Source organism: Sorex araneus, chromosome 9 (genome assembly GCF_027595985.1).
Source record: "Sorex araneus isolate mSorAra2 chromosome 9, mSorAra2.pri, whole genome shotgun sequence".
NCBI lineage: Eukaryota > Metazoa > Chordata > Mammalia > Eulipotyphla > Soricidae > Sorex > Sorex araneus.
The window spans coordinates 44,511,622-44,534,596 of record NC_073310.1 but is presented as its reverse complement, the minus strand read 5'-3'; the positions used below and the strand labels follow the sequence as shown (position 1 = coordinate 44,534,596).

General features: G+C 44.9%; 1 protein-coding gene across 2 annotated transcripts in view; it reads right to left on the bottom strand.

Annotated features, from left to right (window-relative positions):
- Positions 1–22,975, bottom strand: part of NVL (nuclear VCP like) — an 87,844-nt gene that overhangs the window by 31,564 nt on the left and 33,305 nt on the right. For both annotated transcript variants that reach the window (XM_055147194.1, XM_055147193.1), the window contains exons 16-18: positions 19,313–19,375; positions 12,324–12,443; positions 5,758–5,857 (exon numbers count right to left, since the gene is read on the bottom strand). In XM_055147194.1, the coding sequence (XP_055003169.1) occupies positions 5,758–5,857; positions 12,324–12,443; positions 19,313–19,375 (283 nt within the window). The remainder of the gene's footprint in view (positions 1–5,757; positions 5,858–12,323; positions 12,444–19,312; positions 19,376–22,975) is intronic.

Below are 22,975 nucleotides of genomic sequence, written 5' to 3'. Positions count from 1 at the left end.
TAAAATCTTGAAGCGGGGTAAGGACAGTCTGTCAACTCTGTTCTCCTTCAACACAAGTGTTGCTTTTGTTGGTGATACTTGTCTCTCTAGAAACTTTTATCAATTCCACCAAATAATCGACTGGGATTTATATTAGGATTGCTCTGTGGCGTTATGTCATGGGAGGGGCGGAGGGCCAGATGACCTAAATAGTGGAAGCTGAGTCACAAGGAGAGGGAGTGAGTGGGGAAAAGCCCCGGGAACACTCGGGCAGCAGACACATGAGTCAGGAAGCCAGCCTGGAAGTGGATCCTGCAGCTCATGAGTCAGAGATGAAGCACCCGAACAAGTTCTGCCTGAATTCCTGACCCACAAAACTGAGCAAAGCAAAAACGACAATCAGAAGCCACTAAGCACTACGGGACATCTGCAGGTAGAAGATCAGATAAGAAGGAATTTCTCTTTTGGTCTTTGGGCCACACCCAGTGATGCACAGGGCTTAGTCTTGGCTCTGCACTCAGAATGAGTCTTGATGGTACTGGGGGGTGAAGGAAACAACTTATGGGGTCCCAGGGATTGAACTCAAGCCGGCCATATGCCAAGGTGAATGAACACCGTACCCACTGTACTGTTATTTATTATTGTTCCAGCTCCTAAAGAAGCGATTTCTTAAAGCTAAGGACTAACAAGTGAGAAACAACCAAACCGGAATACGATGGGATGGTGTACAGCAGAAAGAACAGCCAGATAAAAATGCATGCAACTAACAAAGATGCAGAACACTTAACTTTTTTGTAGGTACGGGTGGAATGTAGCCCACAGCCAGCGGTGCCCAGGGGACACTCTTTGGCTCTCTGCCAAGGGACCACTCCCGGAGGGACTTGGGGGACCATATAACGTGCTGAATCAATCCAGGTGAGACACATGCAGAGCCAGTGCCTTTCACACTGTACTATCTCTCTGGCCCATAAAACACCTTTATTTTTTAATTTAGGCAGGTTATCAATGCAATGAATAAGCTCATTATGGATGGAAAATGGGGTGGGTAGGTCCAAAGATAATGCTACAAAGAACAAATAAAATACAGGTGTTATGTGACTAATCACTTGCTTTTTTAATACTGAGTGTGGGGAGGGAAACACGTGGAGGTGCCTGGAGCGACCGCTGGCTCTGTGCTCAAAGGGGTCACTCCCAGCAGACCCTGAGGGAGCACGTGGCGATGGGGATCAGGCCTGGTCAGCTACATGGTGCAAAGGACCCTGTAGCCCCTGTACTATCTCTCTGCTCCACACTGCCATTCTTATCACTGACTAAGGTCAAAATGGACTATAACAACTAGTTCTAATTTTCACAACTAAGAACAGGGAGAATCTGAAACAAGTTCAAAGATAGAAGGAAAGCTAATAAATATACCTGGAACGCTCTGAAGGAAATATTTAAGTAAAATCTTACATGAAAGACCTATTGTTTTTTTTTTTCTTTCCTTTCTTCTTCTTCTTTATATCTGGTGATGATCAGGGGTCACTCCTGGCTCTGTGCTCAGGGATCACTCCTGGTGATGCTCTGAGAACCATATGCCGGATGGTTTTGAACCTGTGTCGGCTGCATGCAAGGCAAATGCCTTACCTGCTGTATAGCTCTCCAGCCCCAGGTCCTACTATTTTTTAATCTATTGATAATAACTGAGCACTTGGGGGCTGAAGAGGTAGTACAGCAAGTCGGCCCTTCCCTTGAGTGTGGAGTGATCCTAAGTGCAGAGGCAGGAGAAGCCCTGAGCACTGCTGGGTGTGCCAGGGCTCCCTTCCCCCGCTACCCCAAATTATACATATTTACAACTAACAAACACGAAAAAAATAGTAAGTACAGGGGCTGGAGCGATAGTACGGCAGGTAGGGTGTTTGCCTTGCTGCAGTCAATCCGGGTTCGATTCCAACATCCCATATGGTACCCTGAGTACGGCAGGAGTGATTCCTGAGTGCAGAGCCAGGAATAACCCCTGTGCATCGAAGGGTGTGACCCAAAAAGCAAAAAAAAAAAAAAGTAAGTACATTGAAACATGAGAAATAACCTCAGATTAGAGGCAAAAGCTTATAATCAACTTTGCTTAATTGTGATCCTATACAGAAGTGAAATATGTTTCAATTTTCTCCTAGAGTGATCCTGACATTACGTCTAACCCCAACTATATTACATGCAATCACGTCTAAGTGCTCATGGCAGTGATTACTGTTAAAAGAGCAACTTACCATATAGTTGGCAGCTACACTAGGAACTTCTATTTCAAAACAACATGATCTCCGGAATGTTTCCCTTCTCAGCCTCTGTTCGGTAACCTCAAACCTCATCCCCCTGTCCTTTTTGCAGCTATGATGGCCAAGGACTTCACACAGCTTTGGCCATGGTGCTTCCTGGAGATGGGCATGTGCAGGTGCAGGGCTCACTCCACAGCGTCGGTGCCCAACGAGGGGGGTGTTCACTAAGGCCTGCAGACTGAGCAGAGGCCGTTTCTAATTGGTGTTCATCATGTGCATCGTGTACACACAAACAAACATGCATGCTTGCCGGGGACCACACTTCGTGGACATGGTGCTTACAATCTCTTGAGCTGTGGTGCTTGACAGAGGTTGGACCTCTTTCCTTCCTTCCTTCCTTCTTCCTTCCTTCCTTCCTTTCTTTCTTTCTTTCTTTCTTTCTTTTTCTTTCTTTCTTTCTTTCTTTTTCTTTCTTTCTTTCTTTCTCTCTCTCTTTCTTTCTCTCTCTCTTTCCTTTCTTCTTTCTTCTTTCTTTCTTTCTTTCTTTCTTTCTTTCTTTCTTTCTTTCTTTCTTTCCTTCTTTCTTCTTCTTTCCTCCCTCCCTCCCTCTCTCCTCTTTCTTCCCTCCCTCCCTCCCTCCCTCCCTCCCTCCCTCTCTCTCTTTCTCTCTTTCTCTCTTTCTTTCTTTCTTCTTTTCTTTCTTTCTTTCTTTCTTTCTTTCTTTCTTTCTTTCTTTCTTTCTTTCTTTCTTTCTTTCTTTCTTCTTTCTTCCCTCCCTCCCTCCCTCCCTCCCTCCCTCTCTCTCTCTTTCTTCCCTCCCTCCCTCCCTCTCTCTCTCTCTCTCTCTCTCTCTTTCTTTCTTTCTTTCTTTCTTTCTTTCTTTCTTTCTTTCTTTCTTTCTTCTTCTTTCTTTCTTTCTTTCTTTCTTCTTTCTTTCTTCTTTTTGCTTTTCGGGTCACAACTGGTGATGCACAGGGGTCCTGACTCTGCACTCAGGAATCACCCCTGGCTGTGCTCAGGGGACCATATGGGATGCTGGGAATCGAACCCGGGTCGGCTGCGTGCAAGGCAAACGCCCTACCCGCTGTGCTATCGCTCCAGCCCCGGTTGGACCTCTTTCTGTGGGACTTATGAACCCCAGGGCTAAAGTCACGCCACAACTGCTTGTGATGCCAGGCAGCCGAGACGGCGTATCTGCCAGGATCACTCTAGGTGCATGTGGAGCACCATGGGTTTGAACCTGTGACCATGTGCTAGACCCTAAATTATCAACTGAACCTTTGTGACAAGCCCGCCAAGTGGCCTTTATTACTCTCACTTTATAGATGAAGAAACGAGGCGCGGAGCCGGGCTCAGCAACAGAGCCTGCGCCCTGCCCACACGAGGCCCTGGGCTCAGCCCCCTGCACTGAGAAAGAACACACCTGGGGGCCGGGGGTGGCTTGGTGGCAGAGCACCTGCCCTGCAGGTGATGAGACTGGAGCGTGGCCCTCAGCGTGCCCCACACTGAGCGTGAGCCCGGCGGCTCTGGGTGCCACGGCACAGTGCTCCCCCCAGCACACCACAACAGGTCTGTCAGCAAAGTTAAGCGTGCAACTCCTGGCAAGCACTGTGACTGTGTGCAAGCACTTCACCCAAGCTTGTATGAGCCTGGTCACTGCAGTCATAGCAAGAAGGGAAGGGGGGAGTGGAGGGGAGAGTAACATTTGGCCTTTGCCCTGACCCTGGCAAAGATAAAATCCCTGGAAGTTTCTGGCTGCCTGAAGTCTTCCTTATGCTAAAGAGCTGATTCAACGTGCTGCCCAAGACAGCCCAGGGCCGGGCGGGTCAGCAGAAAGACCAATCTGGTGATTAGCGGGCAGGACCTTGGGAATGGGAAGAACTGGAGTCTGCCCCGAGAGCCAGCGTGCTAATCTGACTGTTACGTAATAATCCCCAGTAAGAACTCTGGGTCCCCAAGGCTACGGCCAAGACGTGCTGATGAACACACTCATGTGCGGGGAGTTGGTGCCCCACCCGACAAAGAGCACCTGCACCCAGCCTGCGCACGGACAATCTCGAGGGAGTGCTCTGAACTGGCCACTGCACCCCACGGGGTCATGGAAACCCTCCGCTTTGTAGCAAGGAGATCACAAATGCAGGCGAGTGGGAGACTTCAGGTGAGGGGGATGTCTGAAATGGGGACAGTCCTGTGCAGAAATGACCCGTCCACTTGCAGGATGTGACGGCACTTCCGTCGTCAGTGTCAGGATAGAATGAGTGGCGACTCCATCGTTATTGTGAGTTGAAACAGAACAGTGACTTAGAAGGGTGCAGTCACGCTGGCTGGGGGCCAGAGCCATAGTACAGCGAATAGGGAGTTTGTCTTGCACGCGGCTGACCCAGGTTTGATCCCTAGCATCCCATATGGTTCCCTGAGCACTGCCAGGAGTGATCCCTAAGTGCAAATCCAGGAGAAACCCCTAAAGAGTGCCGGGTGTGACCCAACCCCCCCCAGATAATAATATTCAGAAAACCTAAAAAATAATAAAGAGAACGGCAGATAATTCATGAAGGTTTTTGTTGCCACAGTTTTACAAGATATGAAAAACTACATCACCTTCATAGAGCTAAATTCATCGAAACGGTTCAGGCACTGCAACACGGCTAGCAAACATCATTAACACAAGTAACAATGTGAGAGTACTTTTTCAAGACAGGCTCACATGGCCAAGCATTAAATATAAAGAGAATCAGGACTCTAACATAAAAGCCAACCTCACCACTTAGGAAGTCTTGAGCCTTTTTCTAATCCTCCACAGAGTGCCTAAGCTTGTAAGGAATTCTTGCGTATGTCTGGAGGTCACGGCCAGCAGTACTCAGACTTACTCTTGGCTCTGCGCTCAGGTATCAATATTGGTAGGGCTCAGGGGACCATATTCAGTGCCCGGGAATGCATGCAAGGCAAGCACCCTACCTGATGCACCAAGCTTGTAAAGAATTGTTTAAGTACTAGTTAGTGTAAATTATAGGGACAGGGTTCTGGTACAGAATCTAAAGAGTCCAGTTCTTGTTTCCTGAAAGCTTGAGAAAAAAAGTACAATACATACTGATAATACAACTACAGTCAAAGGTACATGTACAAAGTTTCTCTGCCAACAAAACACCTTTCCGAGCACCAGCAGAGAAAAGCCACCCCACAGAACAGAGGCAGCAAGAAGACAGTTTTTAGGATGGCTTATATTAAATCTTTCTAAGGCCTTACTTCAAATTATGAACCAAAAAGGGACTCCTCATGGGGTAGAGAGCTAGGACAGTTGTAGGTAGGGCACTTGCCTTGCTGACCTGAATTCCATCTCCAGCATTCCATATGATCCTCTGAGCACCGCCGGGATAAGCCCTGGGCATCGTCGGGTGTGGCCCCAAAACCCAAAACCAAAAAGGGACTTCTCAAACCAAATCTTCTTTTACTAGGATGTAAGTCATCATATTGGTTTTGGATGCTGGAAGCATTGGGACTCAACTGTTCAGTCACTCTTTGCTCTTACCTGGCCTGTTAGTGGCTGCCATGATAAACACCTGCTGGCGCGTCTCCAGACCGTCCATCTCTGTGAGAAGCTGATTCACCACTCGCACACTTGCCCCTGTCTGAAGATAAAAAAAAAAAAAGAGAGAGTAAACACAGCTCCTTCAGCTACTAATTAGAAGAAAATGTCACCAACTTTTTCCTTACAAAATAAACTGTGAACTGAAATGAAAGCTTTTGTCAAAAGAGAAGACTTTTTGTTCTGAGATCATTAAATTCAAGTGTTATGCAAAAGGCATTTTCCACAGCATGCTTTCAGAGTAATCCTGTTATTATTCAGTTTCTGAAAGAGGCAAATTATTTGTCCAAGGTCTCACAGCTAAAGGAAGAGATGAAATTCAAGCTCATGTCAAGCTGATCCGAAAGTCCCATGCAACCAAGTTACACAAAGACCTAACAGCCACAATGAACTTCCCTGTGGGCAAATCTAGATGCAGCTTTTGCAAGCCTGGCAAGATTCACCGGGATATCAGATGTGCCGGAGCTCTCCACTGGACAAAGAAGGTGGTTCTCTATTCTTGGAGCACACAGAACTACATATGGCTCTCTCGGGCAACAACCAAGAGACAGCTGCAGGGAGCTGGCAAAAACAAGGCACACCACAGAGAATTTTGAAAACGTGCACTGGGAAAAACAAAAAGTGAGCGTTGTGATCTTTTGGTCATTAACTGCCTTTCTTCTTCAACACATACATTTAAGTACAAGACAATATATTTAAGATGTAACACTCCTAAAATTCATATGGAACAATAAATCCCCACCAATAGCTAAAGAAAAACCTGGGAAAAAGAAGATGGTTGGCATCACCTTCAAACTCTACTACAAAGCGGTAGTAATTAAAACAGCATGGTATTGGGCTAAAAACAGACCTGCATACCAATGGAACAGAGTTGAATATCCTGTCAAAGACCCCCAAATATATGGCCCTTAATCTTTGACAAAGAAGCAAGAAATGCAAAGTGGAACAAGGAAAGCCTCTTCAACAAGAGGTGCTGGGAAAACTGGACAGCTACCTGCAAAAAAATGAACTCTGACCTCTGTCTAATGCCAGGCACAAAAGTCAGATCAAAGTGGACTAAAGACCTCAATATCAGACATGAATCTATAAGTACAGAGAAGAAAATGCAGGCAGAACTCTCCATGACATTGAAGCTAAAAGCATCTTTAAGGATGAAACACCACTGACCATGCAAGTGGAAGCAAACATAAACAAATGGGACTACATCAAACTAAGAAGCTTCTGCACTTCAAAAGAAACAGTGACCAAAATACAGAAAGAACCACAGATGGGAAAGAATATTTACCCAATACCCATATGATAAGGGATTAATATCCAGGATATACAAGACACTAGTAGAATTATATAAGAATAAAACCTCCAACCCCATCAAAAAATAGGGAGAAGAAATGAACAGAAGTTTCCTCAAAAAAGAAATACAAATCGCCAAAAGGCACATGAAAAAATACTCCACAACGCTAGTCATCAGGGAGATGCAAATCAAAACAACAATGAAATATCATCTCACACCACAGAGACTGGCACACATTCAAAAGAACAAAAGCAACCAGTGCTGGCATGGATGTGGGGGAAAAAGGGACGCTCCTTCACTGTTGGTGGGAATGCCAACTGGTCCAGCCTTTCTGGAAAACAATATAAACAGTCCTTCAAAAACTAGAAATTGAGGGCTGGAATGATAGCACAGCGGATAGGACGTTTGCCTTGCATGCAGCCAACCCGGGTTCGAATCCCAGCATCCCACGTGGTCCCCTGAGCACCGCCAGCAGTAACCCTTGTGCACTGATGGGTATGACCCAAAAAGGAAAAAAAAGAAAAACCTAGAAATTGAGCTTCCATATGACCCCGCAATACCACTTCTGGGAATATATCCCGAGGATGCAAAAAGGCACAGTAGAAATGACATCTGAACCTGTATGTTCATTGCAGCACTGTTCACAATAGCCAAAATCTGGAAACAACCTGAGTGCCCTAAAACAGATGACTGGTTACAGAAACTTTGGTACATCTACACAACGGAATTATTATGCAGCTGTTAAGAGAGATGAAGTAATGAAATTTGCTTACAAATGGATAGACACGGAGAGTATCATGCTAAGTGAAATGAGTCAGAAGGAGAAGGAGAGATATAGAAGGACTGCACTCATTTATGGAGTATAGAATAACATCACATGATGCTGATACCTAAGGAGTAGATATACAAGGGCCAGGGGGATTGCCCCATAACTGGAAGACTGCTTCATGAGCGGAGGGGAGAAGGCAGATGGAATAGAGAAGGGATCACTAAGAAAATGATGGCTGGAGGAATCAGTTGGGATAGGAGATGAGTGCCAAAAGTAGATAATGGAACAAACATGATAACCTCTCAGTGTCTGTGTTGCAAGCTATAATACCCAAAAGTAGAGAGAGAGTATGGGGAATATTGTCTGTTATGGAGGCAGGGGGAGGGTGTGAAAAGGGGGGTATACCGGGGATATTGGTGGTGGGGAATGTGCACTTGAGAAGGAATGGGTGTTTGATCATTGTTACACTGTAACCAAAGATGAAAGCTTGTAACTCACAGTAATTCAATACAATTAAAAAAAGAAAAAAATAATAATATATTTAATTGAGCAATTTCTTTTGTTCTTTTTCTGGGTCACAGGCAGTAGTGCTCAGGGATCACTCCTGGCAGGGCTTAGGAGAGCACATGGGGTGCTAGAGATCAAACCTGGAGCTGCTGTGTGCAAGGGACAAGCTCTTACCCACTGGACTACCTCTACCCTATGGACAAGCTCTCTGGCCCCCTTAAGCAAAAATATTTGGGCTCCCTCTTTGGCTATATACATCAAACATTTTTTGGTTTTTACTTAACTAAAGGATGGAAGATTCTTTAAATTTTGGATCTGAAGAGAAATCAAAGTATTAACATGGCTCTTTTAAAGGAGATGAAAAGAACAATCCAGAATGAAGAAATAAAGAAGCATTGGGTAAATAGAAATCATCCTACCTCATCAAGGAAAAAAGTTCTGAAAAAAAGAAACCATGAAATTCTCTTATAAATAGATGGACATGGAGAGTGTCAGGCTGAGTGAGACGAGTCAGAGGAGAGGGACAGACATAGAAAGATTACACTCATTTGTGGGATATAAAAATCATAGTATGAGACTAATACCCAAAGACAGCAGAAACAAGGGCCAGGAGGATTGGTCCACGGTTGGAAGCTTGCCACAAGTGGTGGGGGAGAAGGCAGTTGGGACAGAAAAGGAAGCAGTATGACAAAGATAGCTGGAAATGATCATCTGGATAAAAACTGTATGTTGAAAGCAGATAAAGAAACAAACATGATAAACAAACATGAGTACCTGGCAGGGCTTAGGAGAGCACATGGGGTGCTAGAGATCAAACCTGGAGCTGCTGTGTGCCCCAAAGGGGAGAAGGAGGGAGGATGAGGAGGAGGAAGGGGGAAAAAAGAGAGACGTGGGGCGGGGGGAGGGGAACAGGGGCTGGAGTGATAGCAAAGTGGGGAGGATGTTCGCCTTGTAAGCTGCTGACCTGGGTTCAATCCCTGGCATGTCATATAGTCCTCCAATCACCACCAGGAGTAATTCCTGAGTACAGAGCCAGGAGTAACCCCTGAGCATCACTGGGTGTGACCCAAAAGGGGAGTGGGGGGGGGGGGAGGAGAGAGAGGGAGAGAGAGGAAGAGAGAGGGAGGGAGGGAGAGAGAGAGAGAGAGGGAGGGAGAGAGAGAGAGAGAGAGAGAGAGAGGAACCTGGCATAGAGGCAGGAGGATGGGATTGGGAGGGCAGGAGGGAGACTGGGACTACTGGTGGTGGGAAATGTACACTGGTGAAAGGACAGGTGCTGGAACACTGAATGACTGAAACCAAATCATGAGTAACTTTGTAACTGTGTATCTCATGGTGATTCAATTAACATAAATAAAAATAAATTTTAAACAATTAACTAAAAATCCCGAGAAAATACATCGAAAGAGGATGACAGATTTTACTTTGGTAAAATTGCATATTTCACATAGAACTGGACGAAGAGTCATTCCTCTTACACATAAAATTTCAATAAATCAATAAAAATGAAACGTGCTTCAATGACAAAAGGGTAAAAACACATGGTAAAATACAAATTATCATTAAGATAAAACTCCTCACTAATAATTAGGGACATGAATACCAAAATTTAACAGCATATTTTGTCAATAAAATTGACAAAAATTAAAAGTTCGGTAAAAGCTCAGTATTAGCCCCTACTGACAAAGATGTGGGAACTGGTTCTTTTTCTACTCCGTTGATAGGTAGTTTTTTGCTTTTGGGCGACACCACTCAGTAGTGCTCAGGGCTTACTCCTGCCTTGATGCTCAGGAACCACTCCTGGCAGTGGTGTTGGGATGTATGGGATGGGATATGGTGTGGGGACGGAAGCCAGGTCAGATGCATGCACAAGTGCTGTACCTCGTCAATTACCTCTCCAGCCCCTAGAGATGGGGGACATGCCCTGGGGTGGGGGGATGTATCCCAGCAGTGCTCAGGACTAACCCTGCCTCTTTACTCAGGTATGAACTTTTATTTCAACTTCTGCATATTTTTGGAGGTTTTTTTTTTTGCTTTTTGGGCCACACCCGGCACTGCACAGCGGTTACTCCTGGCTCTGCACTCAGGAATTACCCCTGGTGATCCTCGGGGGACCATAGGAGATGCTGGGAATCGAACCTGGGTCCGCTGCATGCAAGGCAAACACCCTACCCGCTGTGCTATCGCTCTAGCCCCTAGTTTTGGAAATTTTAAGCAAGATGAAGCATTTGATGAAATAAATGTTTCAGCAACCTAAAAACACCCACAGAAAATAACTATTCGATAAAACCCTAACAGGTAAACTTTCTGTTGTTTCATCGGTGCCTGGGTGAGCAGCAGGCTCCCACACACATCCCCTGCCAGAGGATTTCCCTGGTCGAGTCTTCTGTGAAATATGTTCTCATTAAGCTTTTCTGGTTTTTTTTTTTTTTGCGTTTTTTTGGGGTCACACCCGGCGATGCACAGGGGTCACTCCTGGCTCTGCACTCAGGAATCACCCCTGGCGGTGCTCAGGGGACCATATGGGATGCTGGGAATCGAACCCGGGTCGGCCGCAGGCAAGGCAAGCGCCCTACCCGCTGTGCTATCACTCCAGCCCCGCTTTTCTGTTTGTTTTTAAATGGTTACACATTCTTTGTTTCCTTATTCTTTTTTTCTTGTTTTTCTTTTGTTTGGGCTCCTTCTAGGGTGCCCCATGTCTACTTCTGGCTTGATAATTGGGGTCATTCCTGAGCATCCTTAGGGGGACATGCAGTTCAAGCGCTAGGAGTCAGTTTCTCCTCTCGGAAAGCATGCACTCCAGCCCACTGAGCTCTTTCTCTGGTCCTGCTTCTATACTGCTGCGTTGGTTTTTCGGGTCACATCCAGCGTGTTCAGGGCTGACTCCTGCCTCTGTGGTGAGGGATCACTCCTGTTCAGGAACCACATGCAGTGTCTGGATTTGAACTGGGGGTGGCGCGTGCAAGGCAAGTGCCTCAACCCCTGCACTACCTCTGCAGGTGGTTCTATACTCTTTACAGAACACTTTGCTGGGCTCCAAACTCTTATACTATGGTACTCCTGATGACAAAGGTTTCTGCATTCACTGTACTGAGATTTCTAGAAGCTCAGCAGGCCCAGAGCAACAACAATCTCTAGTCGGTCCTCAATGCAGACCAAGCATCCATCTTCCCGAGAGCCCTGGGGTCACGGCTGAAAGCACGTCAACTTCTTTAGAGAATATGGCACCTTAGATGACATTTGGTCCTGTCTTAAGAACCGTTAAACTGGAGAGAATCTGGAGAGAATAATACAAAGTTGGGGGGAAAAACAAACCCCCAAAAAACAAAACCCCGGGGCCAGAGACTACAAACACCCTACAGCAGGTAGGGTGTTTGCCCTGCCTATAACCAACCTGGGTTCAATCCCCGGCATCCCAGATGGTCCCCCAAGCACCGCCAAGAGAAATTCCTCAGTGCAGAGTAACTCCTGAGCATCTCCGGGTGTGACCACCACCCCCCAAAAAAATACCCTCCCGACTACTTAAAACTATATTTCCATTTCCAACTATTTACATGAGTCAGACATGCAACCAAAATAATACAAAGAAAATGGACAGAGAGGTTAGTAAAAATTTAACTTTTCCCAAGGCCAATTTCAAAAGCTAGGTTTAAACTATAATGGGCGAGGGAGACAGTTTCCGGGGCTGGGCCTCAACGCTTTGGCAGCTTAAGTGCCAGTGTTCAATCTGTGGCCCAGCATGGCTCCCCCGCCCCCCATCTCAGCACTGCCGAGTGTCGGCCTGGCCGATGGCCTGGGCACTGCCAGGTGCAAGCCTCAGGCCTGCACTGTCACTCCTGGGCCAACCAGAAGAGGTCCATTCTTATTGCCCTAGGTCAATTAAAACACAGACATCTGGCTTCACTCGAATCACCTGGCGTTCCTAGAGCTTTATCCACCTACCTCTCGGTCTGACCTTCGAGGGCACAGGGCGTCCACTTCATCGAAGAATATCACGCAGGGCGCGGAGTTCTTGGCGCGCTGAAAGACCTGCCGCACAGCTCGCTCGCTCTCGCCGACGTACTGAACACCCACAAAGAGGAAGCAGGAGCGTAGAGATGGTTCAGTTGGGTTTGGGCCAAATTACAACAAACCAAGTTTTGTGTCACAGATCTCAGAGTACTGTATGTCAAAAAGTATTAGGTCAACCCAAATGCAACTGCGCACATCAAACCATTTCTGCTTTGTTGTGGGGGCCACGCCCGGCAGTGCCCATGGCTGACTCCTGCCTACCCATTTCCGTGCCTGTCGATTGTGTGTGCCTCAATGTAATAATATAATCTATTATAAAATTACTATAATCCTAGTTATTTTTAAAGGAATGTAAAGTCTTTTCTAGGTTAAAAAAAAAAAATCCCCCGGGGCTGGAGCAATAGCACAGCGGGTAGGGCATTTGCCTTGCACGCGGCTGACCCAGGTCCGATTCCCAGCATCCCATATGGTCCCCTGAGCACCGCCAGGAGTAATTCCTGAGTGCAGAGCCAGGAGTGACCCCTGTGCATCGCCAGGTGTGACCCAAAAAAGCAAAAAAAAAAAAAAACAAAAAAAACCCAAATTCTACTGAATTTTAGAATTGTTCTCTCAAACTTAACTCACAGGAAATATCCAGTAGTAATTTACATTCAATAGTATTATAGAATTAAAAAATAATTTTTTTTCTGCAGACACTGATTTACAAAGCTATTCATGGTTGAGGTTTATGCACCCTACGTCCCAAGACCAATCCCACCACCAGTGTCAACTTTCCTCCACCGTGTCCCACCCTGGCCTCCCAGCCTGCATCTCTGACAGGCACGTTTATTTTTAAGTTTGGTGCTTGTGGTTTGGACTTCCTGCTTTCAGTGTTACTGATTCTGCGCTGTGGATACATAGCTCTGTTACTCTTCTACTTTCAACAGTATTTTAAATGTACACAAAACAAGTTGCTATCCTACTCATATTTTTATTTTCGGGCTGCACCTGGTGGTGGTTGGGGGCTGCTCCTGCCGGTGCTCAGGAATCCACGTGACAGCAGGGACCGAACCCCGCCTTCTGCAGGGCAAGGACATGCTCAGCTGACAGCGCTGGCCAGAGTTCTCTTTAGTACGACGTACTAGCTTGTTATTTCTATTTCTTTTCTTTTTTTTCTTTTTGGGTCACACCCAGCGATGTACAGGGGTTATTCCTGGCTCTGCACTCAGGAATTACCCCTGGCAGTGCTCAGGGGACCATATGGGATGCTGGGAATCGAACTCAGGTTGGCCGTATGCAAGGCAAACACCCTACCCACTGTGCTATCACTCCAGCACCTCTATTTCACATGAAAGAAAGCATCAGGGAATTGTCTTTTCACCTTCAGATTTTTCCTAGCATGGTCACTTAAAAGTTCCATCCACGTTGCTGAAAAAAGCAAGACTTCATTTTTTTTTTTTTGGGTCACACCCAGCGATGCTCAGGGGTTACTCCTGGCTTTGCACTCAGGAATTACTCCTGGCGGTGCTTGGGGAACCATATGGGATGCCGGGGATCGAACCCAGGTCGGCCGCGTGCAAGGCAAACGCCCTACCCGCTGTGCTATCGCTCCGGCCCCAAGACTTCATTTTTAACAGCTGAGTACTACTCTAATTAATAAGTATATACACAACTTCTATATCTAGTGATCTACTGATAAGCATTTAGATTGTCTTTATGTCTCGGTTATTGTGAATAATGTTGCGATGAACATAAAGATACACACACTTCTGGGGGGAGGGGCGGGTGGGCCTGTGCCCAGGGTTTATTCTTGGCTATGTGTTCAGTATCGCTGCTCACTCCAGGCAGTCCTGGGGGGCCATGTGCAGTGCTGGGGATCAAACAGCAGTCATCGGGTACAAGGCAAGGCCTGAATCCCTGTCCTATTTCTCCAGACCACACTTACATTTTTTAATATAATCTTTATTCTTCAGAGAAATGCCTGGGAGTCAGATTGCTAGTGGTATGGTTTAACGGTTCTTTTCCAGTGTGCTCTCACCAACACTTATTTCCAAAACCTCCCTAGGGTTTTGATAAGTATTTCCTTAAAATAAGTTGGACTCCCATGCCCGAACCCATGTACTATTAGCCTTCTTCAGAGTAGTGTCTGTTTCAATCTCCTGTAAATTAAAAATATTGTTTTTTTCATTGCTGAATTGTTCTTCGTTTATTTTAGATATTAACTTCTTGTCTGATATGAAAATACCTTCTCTTAGTAGACTGTCTGAACAAAAGTGATGCAATTAGTTTTGCTTTTGTTTCATTTGATACTAAAACTGAGACCCAGGAGACATTACTGCACTGAATGTCTAAGAGTTATTGCCACATTTTATTTTATGTATTCCATGGTTTCAATTTTATAGTCAAATAACCCATTTTTAATCAGTCAGGTCTTTTTGGGGGGGATGGAAGGACATACCCAGCAGTGCTCAGGACTTACTCCTGACTCTGTGCTCAGGGATCACTCCTGGTGGGCTTGGGGGATGATATGAAACGATGAGGATCAAATGTTGTGATTCAGAATACCAGAACGTCATGTGCAAGGTAAGTGTCCTACACGGACTATCACTCCGGCCCCTGAGCTCATTTCTGTGTATGGCATTAAATAATGACCTAGTTGTACTTTCTTGCATATGGCCATACAGTTTTCCTAGCACGATTTGTTGAATAAGATTTTCTTCCTCCGCTGTATGCTTATAACTCCACTATTATAAATTAACTTTATAATATCTGTGGGCTTATTTCTGGGCACTTAATACTATTCCATTGGTCTATGTCTCTATTTCTGTTCTGATGCCTATTTTAAAAATATTACCACCTTAATATAGATTGAAACCCAGAATCAGGTATCTCCATTTTGGGGGTGGGGGGAAGAGCAGGGGGCACCTGTTCTGCATTCAGGAATTACTTTGCTGGGCTTCGGGGGACCATACAGGATGCTGGGGACCGAACCCTTGTCAGCCATGTATAAAGCTGTACTGTTTCTCCAACCCAAATACCTCCTTTTTTTCCTCAGAATTTTTTTGTGCTTCAGAGTCTTTTAAAGTAGTTCTGTACAAATGCTGGGGTTGTTTGTTTGTCTTGAAAAATGCCAGTTTTGATAGGGGTAATATTAAAAATCTGTAAACTGCTTTAGACAGCATGGCTATTTTAACAACGTTTAGTCTTTAATTCATCAACACAGTATAATTACTATTATACTATTATATTATTATACTATTATTTATCTTAATTATATAATAAATATATTATTATAGTAATATCATTATATTTATCTATGTCCTTTATTAGTGATGCTATAATTTTCAAAGTATAGCTCTTTCACCTTTGTTACGTTCACTCAAGCATCTTATTTTTTTAAAATAAAACTGTAAACGGGACTGTTTTCCTAATTTCTCTTTCCTATCATTCACAGTTTATGAAAAGAAATGCATCAGATATTTGTCTACCAATTTTGTATCTTTCCACTGTACAGTATTTCTCAGTAGAACTTTATTTCTGTCCTGTCTGTCCTGGACTTGCCTTTGTACTTTGTTCACTCTACTTCCTTTCCTTAAACTGCTTTCCAAGCAAACACCCACTAGTCTGCCCTGAGCTCTGCAATATCCTCATTTATCTTTCTTGGAATCACTCCCTATTTCTTCCTCTTACTTTATGTTCCACTGTTAAATACTTGAGCTATTCTACATCACTACGTTCTGGCTTTCACAAAGATAGCTAGGGAAAATATTCTCCTCAAAATCATTCACACCTACATAAACCACTAAACCACAACAACTACTAAACCAAAGTCTACTTCCAGTGTCATTTATGCTGTCTGGTTACACTGACACAGTTTAAAAATAAATAAATAAGATTAATGGACATGATCCAGAGACTCACAAATGAGTCTCGGAAGACGGATGGCTCCAGACCCCGTGCCAAGCTGATCTCACCAGGGCGCTTCAGATGGAGCAGGCGTTCTTTCTCCGCCTACTCCAAAGAACCCCGGTGGCCACAAACCTCCAGAAGGAAAACCCAGGTACGGGGACCAGTGACTGAAAACTCCAGGCCACACAGAGGCGGGTATGGGCTGTCCCTCCCCACCTCCCCGCCCATCCGGTGTCCTGGCTGCCATGGATATCCAGGAGCATGCAGCCGCTTTGGCCACGAGACATCCTAGACTATTCATAACAAGCAATACGAAATAAATTATTTAGCATCTACCCGTGGGGCAGGCTCTGGTTACGGTGAGAAAATACAAAATAATGGTGGAGGGAAGGTGTAATGGTGGTGGAACTGGTGTTGAAATAATGAATGTAATTACTGTGAACAACTTTATGAAAATAAAATTTAAAAAATAATTAAATTATCTTCCCTTGCTTATAAGGTTTAAAAAATTTTGTATGTCCTCCACTTTCCAGTCAATTGGTCTCTTTTGCCATCTCTGTCCTAGTCCACACGGAGCAAGACTTTTTGGGGTTCTGTTAGAGATCCTCTTTCCCCTCCCCTCGACCCCCCTTTGGGCCACACCTCGCAGTTCTCAGAGCTAAGTACTGGTTCTATGCTCAGGGGTCACTCCTGTGTAGTGCCAGGGTCATGTGCAAGGCAAGTGCCCTACCTGCTGTACTCCTGCCCTAGACACCCTCTTTTTTGGGGAGGGGGGGGGCACACTTAGCAATGCTCAGGAGTTACTCCTAGTTCTGCACTCAGGAATTACTTTTGTCAGAGCTCGGGGGAACCATACAGGATGCTGGATCAAACCCAGGTCAGCAGCGTGCAAGGTATATGCCCTCCCCGCTGTACTAACTCAGGCCCCCTCAACACCCTCTTTTACAATACTCACCCAAGGGGCCGGAACACACGTGTGGAATGCACAGTGCCGGCCTGGCACAAAGCCCCTGGAGCACTGCCGGTAGGACCCTGATGAGCTGCCCGAGGCTAGGGCTGGAGGACTGGGACAGCAGGTAGGGTGACTGCCCCCATTTGGATCCCCAGCACTACCAGGGGTGGTCTCTGAACAGAGCGAGGAGGAAGCCCTGAGCACCACAGAGTATGGCCCCCAAACCAAAGGAAAGCCTTTCCTGTCATACACAAAAATACAAAGTTACATCACTGAAAGCTCTCTGATATTCTGAAGATAAAACTAAAATTCTAGGGCCAGAGAAGCAGCACAGGAGCTAAGGTTTGCCAGGCATACATATGGCCAACTCCATCCAGTTCAATCCCAGCCCAAGTGTAGTGACTGAGCACTGCTAGGAATCACTCTTGAGTAGAGATCCAGGAACTGCCCGAGCACTACTGGGTATGGCCCAGAAGTCTCCACCCCAAACGCAAACACTAGGTTGGTGTAAAGGCCCTCACCAAAGCTGGTCTTAACTTTTTTTCCAGTTACACCCACCACGAAGTCCCTTCCCTTTGGGGCTCATTTTAAATGCCTCCTGTACTAAAAAGTCAAATTCAAGTACAAGTAAATAGGTGTATAGAAAGTTGACAGGAAGAGCTTAAATATAAATCCATTGTTTTAGGAGGAAAGTCATATATACAGTAAGAAACAGAACATGAAATTTGTAATAAGTTTACCAGGCTTTGAAAACAATACCAGTCTCATTTCCTGATATATATTATAACCTATTGTTTTACTTTTTTTTTTTTTAAACTTTTTGGGTCATACCCAGAGATGCTCAGGGGTTACTCCTAGCTCTGCACTCAGGAGTTACTCCTAGCGGTCCTTGGGATGCCGGGGTCAAACCCGATCGGTCGAGTGTAAGGCAAATGTCCTCCCCACTGTACTTTCGTTCCGGCCCCTGTTTTACTTTTTATGGAAATAAATTCATGGTCTTAAATTGAAGGTATAAAATTAAATATAGAAAGAAGTTATTGTATTATATAGCTCTTTTGTGATTTCTTTTCCCCAAAATTTAGGCCACATTCAATGGTGGTCAGTGGCTATTCCTGGCTTTGTATGAGTGACCCCTGGCAACACATACAGGACCATATGTGGTGTCAGAGGTCAAAGCAGGGTCAGCTGTAATGGCTACCTGCAAGGCAAGTGTCTTACCTCCTAAACTATCTCTCTGCCCTCCTCAGAGTATTTTTATTTATTAATACTTAACTCATTTGTGCACACACTATTAAGGCCAGGAAGCTGGACCAGGAAGCAGACAACCTAGATTCAACTCTCTCTGTACTACTTTCCAGCAGTCAGACTGTGGCCAGGTTAAACAACCCTCCAAACTGATACATCCTCATCAATGAATCAGAGGAAATGATTCACATCTCATTGGGTTCCTAAAAACAATGTATGCAAGGTGTTCCACAATAAAACACACAGCAAAGTAAACATTTTAAAATAACTATTGGGGTTGGGAGATCATACAGTGCCTCGATCAACCAGGGTTCGAGCTCCACATATGGTGGCAAAGCAACTCTAGGAGTGAACCCTGAGCACCACAGGAAATGGACCAAAACCTTCTCCCCACTCCCCATCCCACAAAATCTTAACTTTTGTAATTGTAATTTTGTAACATTTTGAGGAGTAAAAATAGGTTCAGCAGGGAACAGATGTAACTACAAAGTATTTACACATAGTAAGTTCAGTAGAGCAAAGTTCAATCTCTCTCATTTGCAGCAAAGCCCGGAGGGCTGGGAGTCACTCCTGACAATGTGCTGCCGTGGGTGTGCAGGGGCCACGGCAACACTCCTCTCTGGATGGGGAGATGAGGCGGGTCGGGAGCCAGGCCAGGGCCTTTCTTACACATACTGAGCATGTACTCTATCACAGGATTTGCTGGCTGCCAACAGGTTCACCAAAATGTCACAACTCTTTCTCCCAAAGATCTAAAGACACTGTGCCCTGTAGCCTCAATGACCAATTGTACTTTGCTTAATCCAAAATAAATGGCTACTGCCATAAAACTTACCATATTTAGCAACTCAGGGCCCTTCACAGATAAGAAATTTAGTCCAGATTCATTTGCAATAGCCTAGTAAGAGTGAACAAAAACACAAATCAGACAAACAGAGATAATAAAATAACAGGAACAGTGGTTGGTGTGGTTGGTGACAATGCAAACACTTTCTGTGTTTCTGATTCTCTCCATTTTTTTTGGTGGGGGGGGTCACACCCGGTGAGGCATAGGGGTTACTCCTGGCTCTGCAGTCAGGAATTACTCCTGGCGGCGCTCAGGGATGCTGGGATTTGAGTCCAGGTTGGCTGTGCGCAAGGCAAACGCTCTGCCCGATGTGCTATGGCTCCAGCCCCTGATTCTCTCCTTTTATAAGTAGCTCTTTCTAATTACAAGAGGACAAATGGGAATAGGAGAAATAGATAAATGAAAAGTAAGGAAAGTAAATGCCAATCTAAAACTTTTTAATAATTACTAAAGTCAGATGAAAATGACACAAAATATTTATGTAAATGCTTCACTAACAAAATGATACCTATGTTAATAAATATGTAGATCTCCTTGGAATTTTTTTTTCCGCTACAGTTCACAATATTTGATTACAATTAATATTCAAACACCAATCCCACCACCATTACTTAAAGATCTCTACCCAGCGCATTCCTCAGCACCTCCACACAGACAATTCAAATCTTTTATTTCAAAACAGGGCCCTGGAATCCTCCTCTCAATCCCCTCCAAGCTCCATACTCAAAATTCTTTTCCTTCCCTCTCAATACATAGTTTTAAGGTAAAAACTTTGGCTGGGTCCCGGTCGTCTGTCTTGCCATCAACCCATATCCGAGTCTGATGAATTCTACTACTACAACACTCCATTCTACCAAGCTCAGTCAGAACACCACCATCCCTGGACACGCATAACAGCAGGACAGAATTTTTCAAAACCTGAACTAGCTTCTAGTCATTCGGGCTTTCCTCCACGTTTAGAATGATTAGAGTGATTTCTTTCTTTTTTTTTTAAAGTCAATCAGATACTGATAGGTCTCTCAGTTATTTGAAATAACTACCACAGGGCTGGAGTGATAGCACAGCAGGTAAGGCGTTTGCCTTGCACGCGGCTGACCCAGGTTCGATTCCCAGCATCCCATATGGTCCCTTGAGCACCGCCAGGGAGAATTCCTGAGTGCAGAGCCAGGAGTAACCCCTGTGCAGAGCCAGGTGTGACCCAAAAAGCAAAAAAAAAAAAAAAAAAAAAAAAAAGAAATAACTACCACAGCTTACAAGCTTACATTACGACACTGGTCCATAAACTCAAGTCCTTTCTTACTTAAGGGATTTTCCAACTGCTTCTCTCTGGTCTTCTCCTTAGGTAACTCCCCCACCCCCACCCCCAATATTGTTAGTTCTTTTGACAGTACCCAGCACTTACTCCTGGTGATTTCTGAAGCAGATAGATTGGGGGCGGGAGGGAGAGTGGCAGCATGCAAGGCAAACCCCTGAACCTCTGGATGTCCTACTTAGTTCTCAGGACGCTCAAATACCGCTATTCCTTGAACACCACCTCAAAACTGAGTGTACCACCACCATCTTTTCATTTCCACCACACTTAGCCGAATCTGCTGTTTTCACTGTTTTTCTTACTGCCAGTCTCTTCCAGTAGACAGAGAATTGCATCAGAGGCTCTTTTGTTCACAGGCTTATAGCAAGTACCTCACACATTCTGGCAAAAAGTAAATAGCTCAAAATGTCATTGGGCAAATGAACACATACAAGCTCTGTCACGCTGAGCTTGCTCAATCTGAGATTACGCGCCCCTCAATCTTCCTCTTCCCCACGCCAATTTCCTGACTTTCCGACCTCTAACTCAACTACTCAGGATGCTTAGGTAGCAAAGTGTGGCTGATCCACATTGGGACTTCAACATCCTGAGCAAGATAATTAACATTTAACCCATTAAAAACCCTTCCCAGTTCCTAAAATTGGCAGAAATTGTATCTGACTTGTGAAGGACTGTTTCACGGCCACCATCATGAGTCACAGGCCCAGAAGCAAAGCCGTCTGCTTCCACGCTGGAGGGCTCCGGGACTACATGACTTTCACAACTCTTCCGTTTTCTTATTAGACGTCGTCAGTTCCTGTGTGTTGGCTCCAGCAATCACATGCTTTTCTCTTATGTTTTTGGGAGGTTTGCTTTATTTTGGGGGGCCACACCTGGCAATGCTCAGGGGCTACTCCCAATTCTGCACTCAGGAATCACACTCAGTACCTGTGGGATCACTGGCAGTGCTCGGGGTACAGTATGTCAGGGATAAAGTCTGGGTCAGTCACGTAAGGCGAGCGCCCTACTTGCTATTGTATCTCTACAGCCTCTATTTCATGCCCTTTATATGCTATGTGATAAGTGTATAGGAAAACTTTATTCTATTGTTATTATCATAAACTAAGATGGATCCAAATGTTAATTTTGTATCAAACTCTGGATCAGTGGGTAATAAAAATGTGACTTTACAACAGCAATACTTTGCTTCTGCCATTCAGATTATTTTCTATTTCCAAATTCTTGGATGTGTAGCTATGTACTTTTTATTCTTTTTCCTTTTTCTTTTGCAGTGCTGACAGTCAAACCACTGCAAGGCAGGTGCTCTACCACGGAGCTACCATAAGCCACCGTATGACCTCTTGGTGAATCTGATACAAGTTGTGGAAAAAAAAAAAAAATATATATATATATACAATGTGTATGCAAAACAAATACACATAACCCATATAAACTGTGTATTTTTATAACTATAAAGTCTTTGAACATGCTTTTCACTTAATATATTTCTTCTACAAGTTCCTAAATCAATATAGAGCCCATAAGTACCTTTAATGCTTACCTAGCATTCTACTTTATCTTTTTGGTTTTTGGGTCACACCATGTGGTGCTCAGGATTCACTCCTGGCTATGCTAGGGTGGCCAGGCAGTGCTGGAGAATGAAGCAGGGTCTCTTGGATGCAAAGGACACACTCTAGCCCAGGGTCATCTCCCTGGTGCCCACGATACAGATGCTCTCACAGGCACAGGGGCCCGGGATGGTGGGCCCAGTGGCTGGAGCACCTGATAGATACACATGAAATATAGCTTGGGCTCAAGGACCCAGTGAGCTGTGAAGCCATGGAATTCCAGAAAGCACCAGCTCCAAATGGTTGGGAACACCAGCAATACACTGAATGTAAGTGAGTGAGTGTGTGTGTGTGTGTGTGTTGTGTGTGCATGCTTGTGTGTGCACTCGTATGTGTGTAAAAAGACTACAAAGAAAATTAAATCTATAATATTTTCATGTTAGCTATAGATTTCAAATTCCAAGACAGTTATGTCCTTCCTACTAAGGCACAAGGAATCAACAAGGCGCTGAGTCCGCCTCCACGTGGTGAGTCCGCATTAGCAGGCAGGATCTCCCCCTGCTTGTGTCTTGAAAACTGTTGTAGATGGAAGAGGGGTTGGTGTTGAAATATCATATGCCTAAAACAACCACCAATAACTTTGCGAACCCACAATTCTTCAATAAAAGTTAATAATAATAAAAAAGAAAACTGTCGTGGAAGAATGGAGCCCAGCAGACTGGCGTCTCCGCCGCTCTCCTCTGCTCACACACTGCTTCATGGCTATCAGGCGCAGCAGTGCTTCAGGAAGCA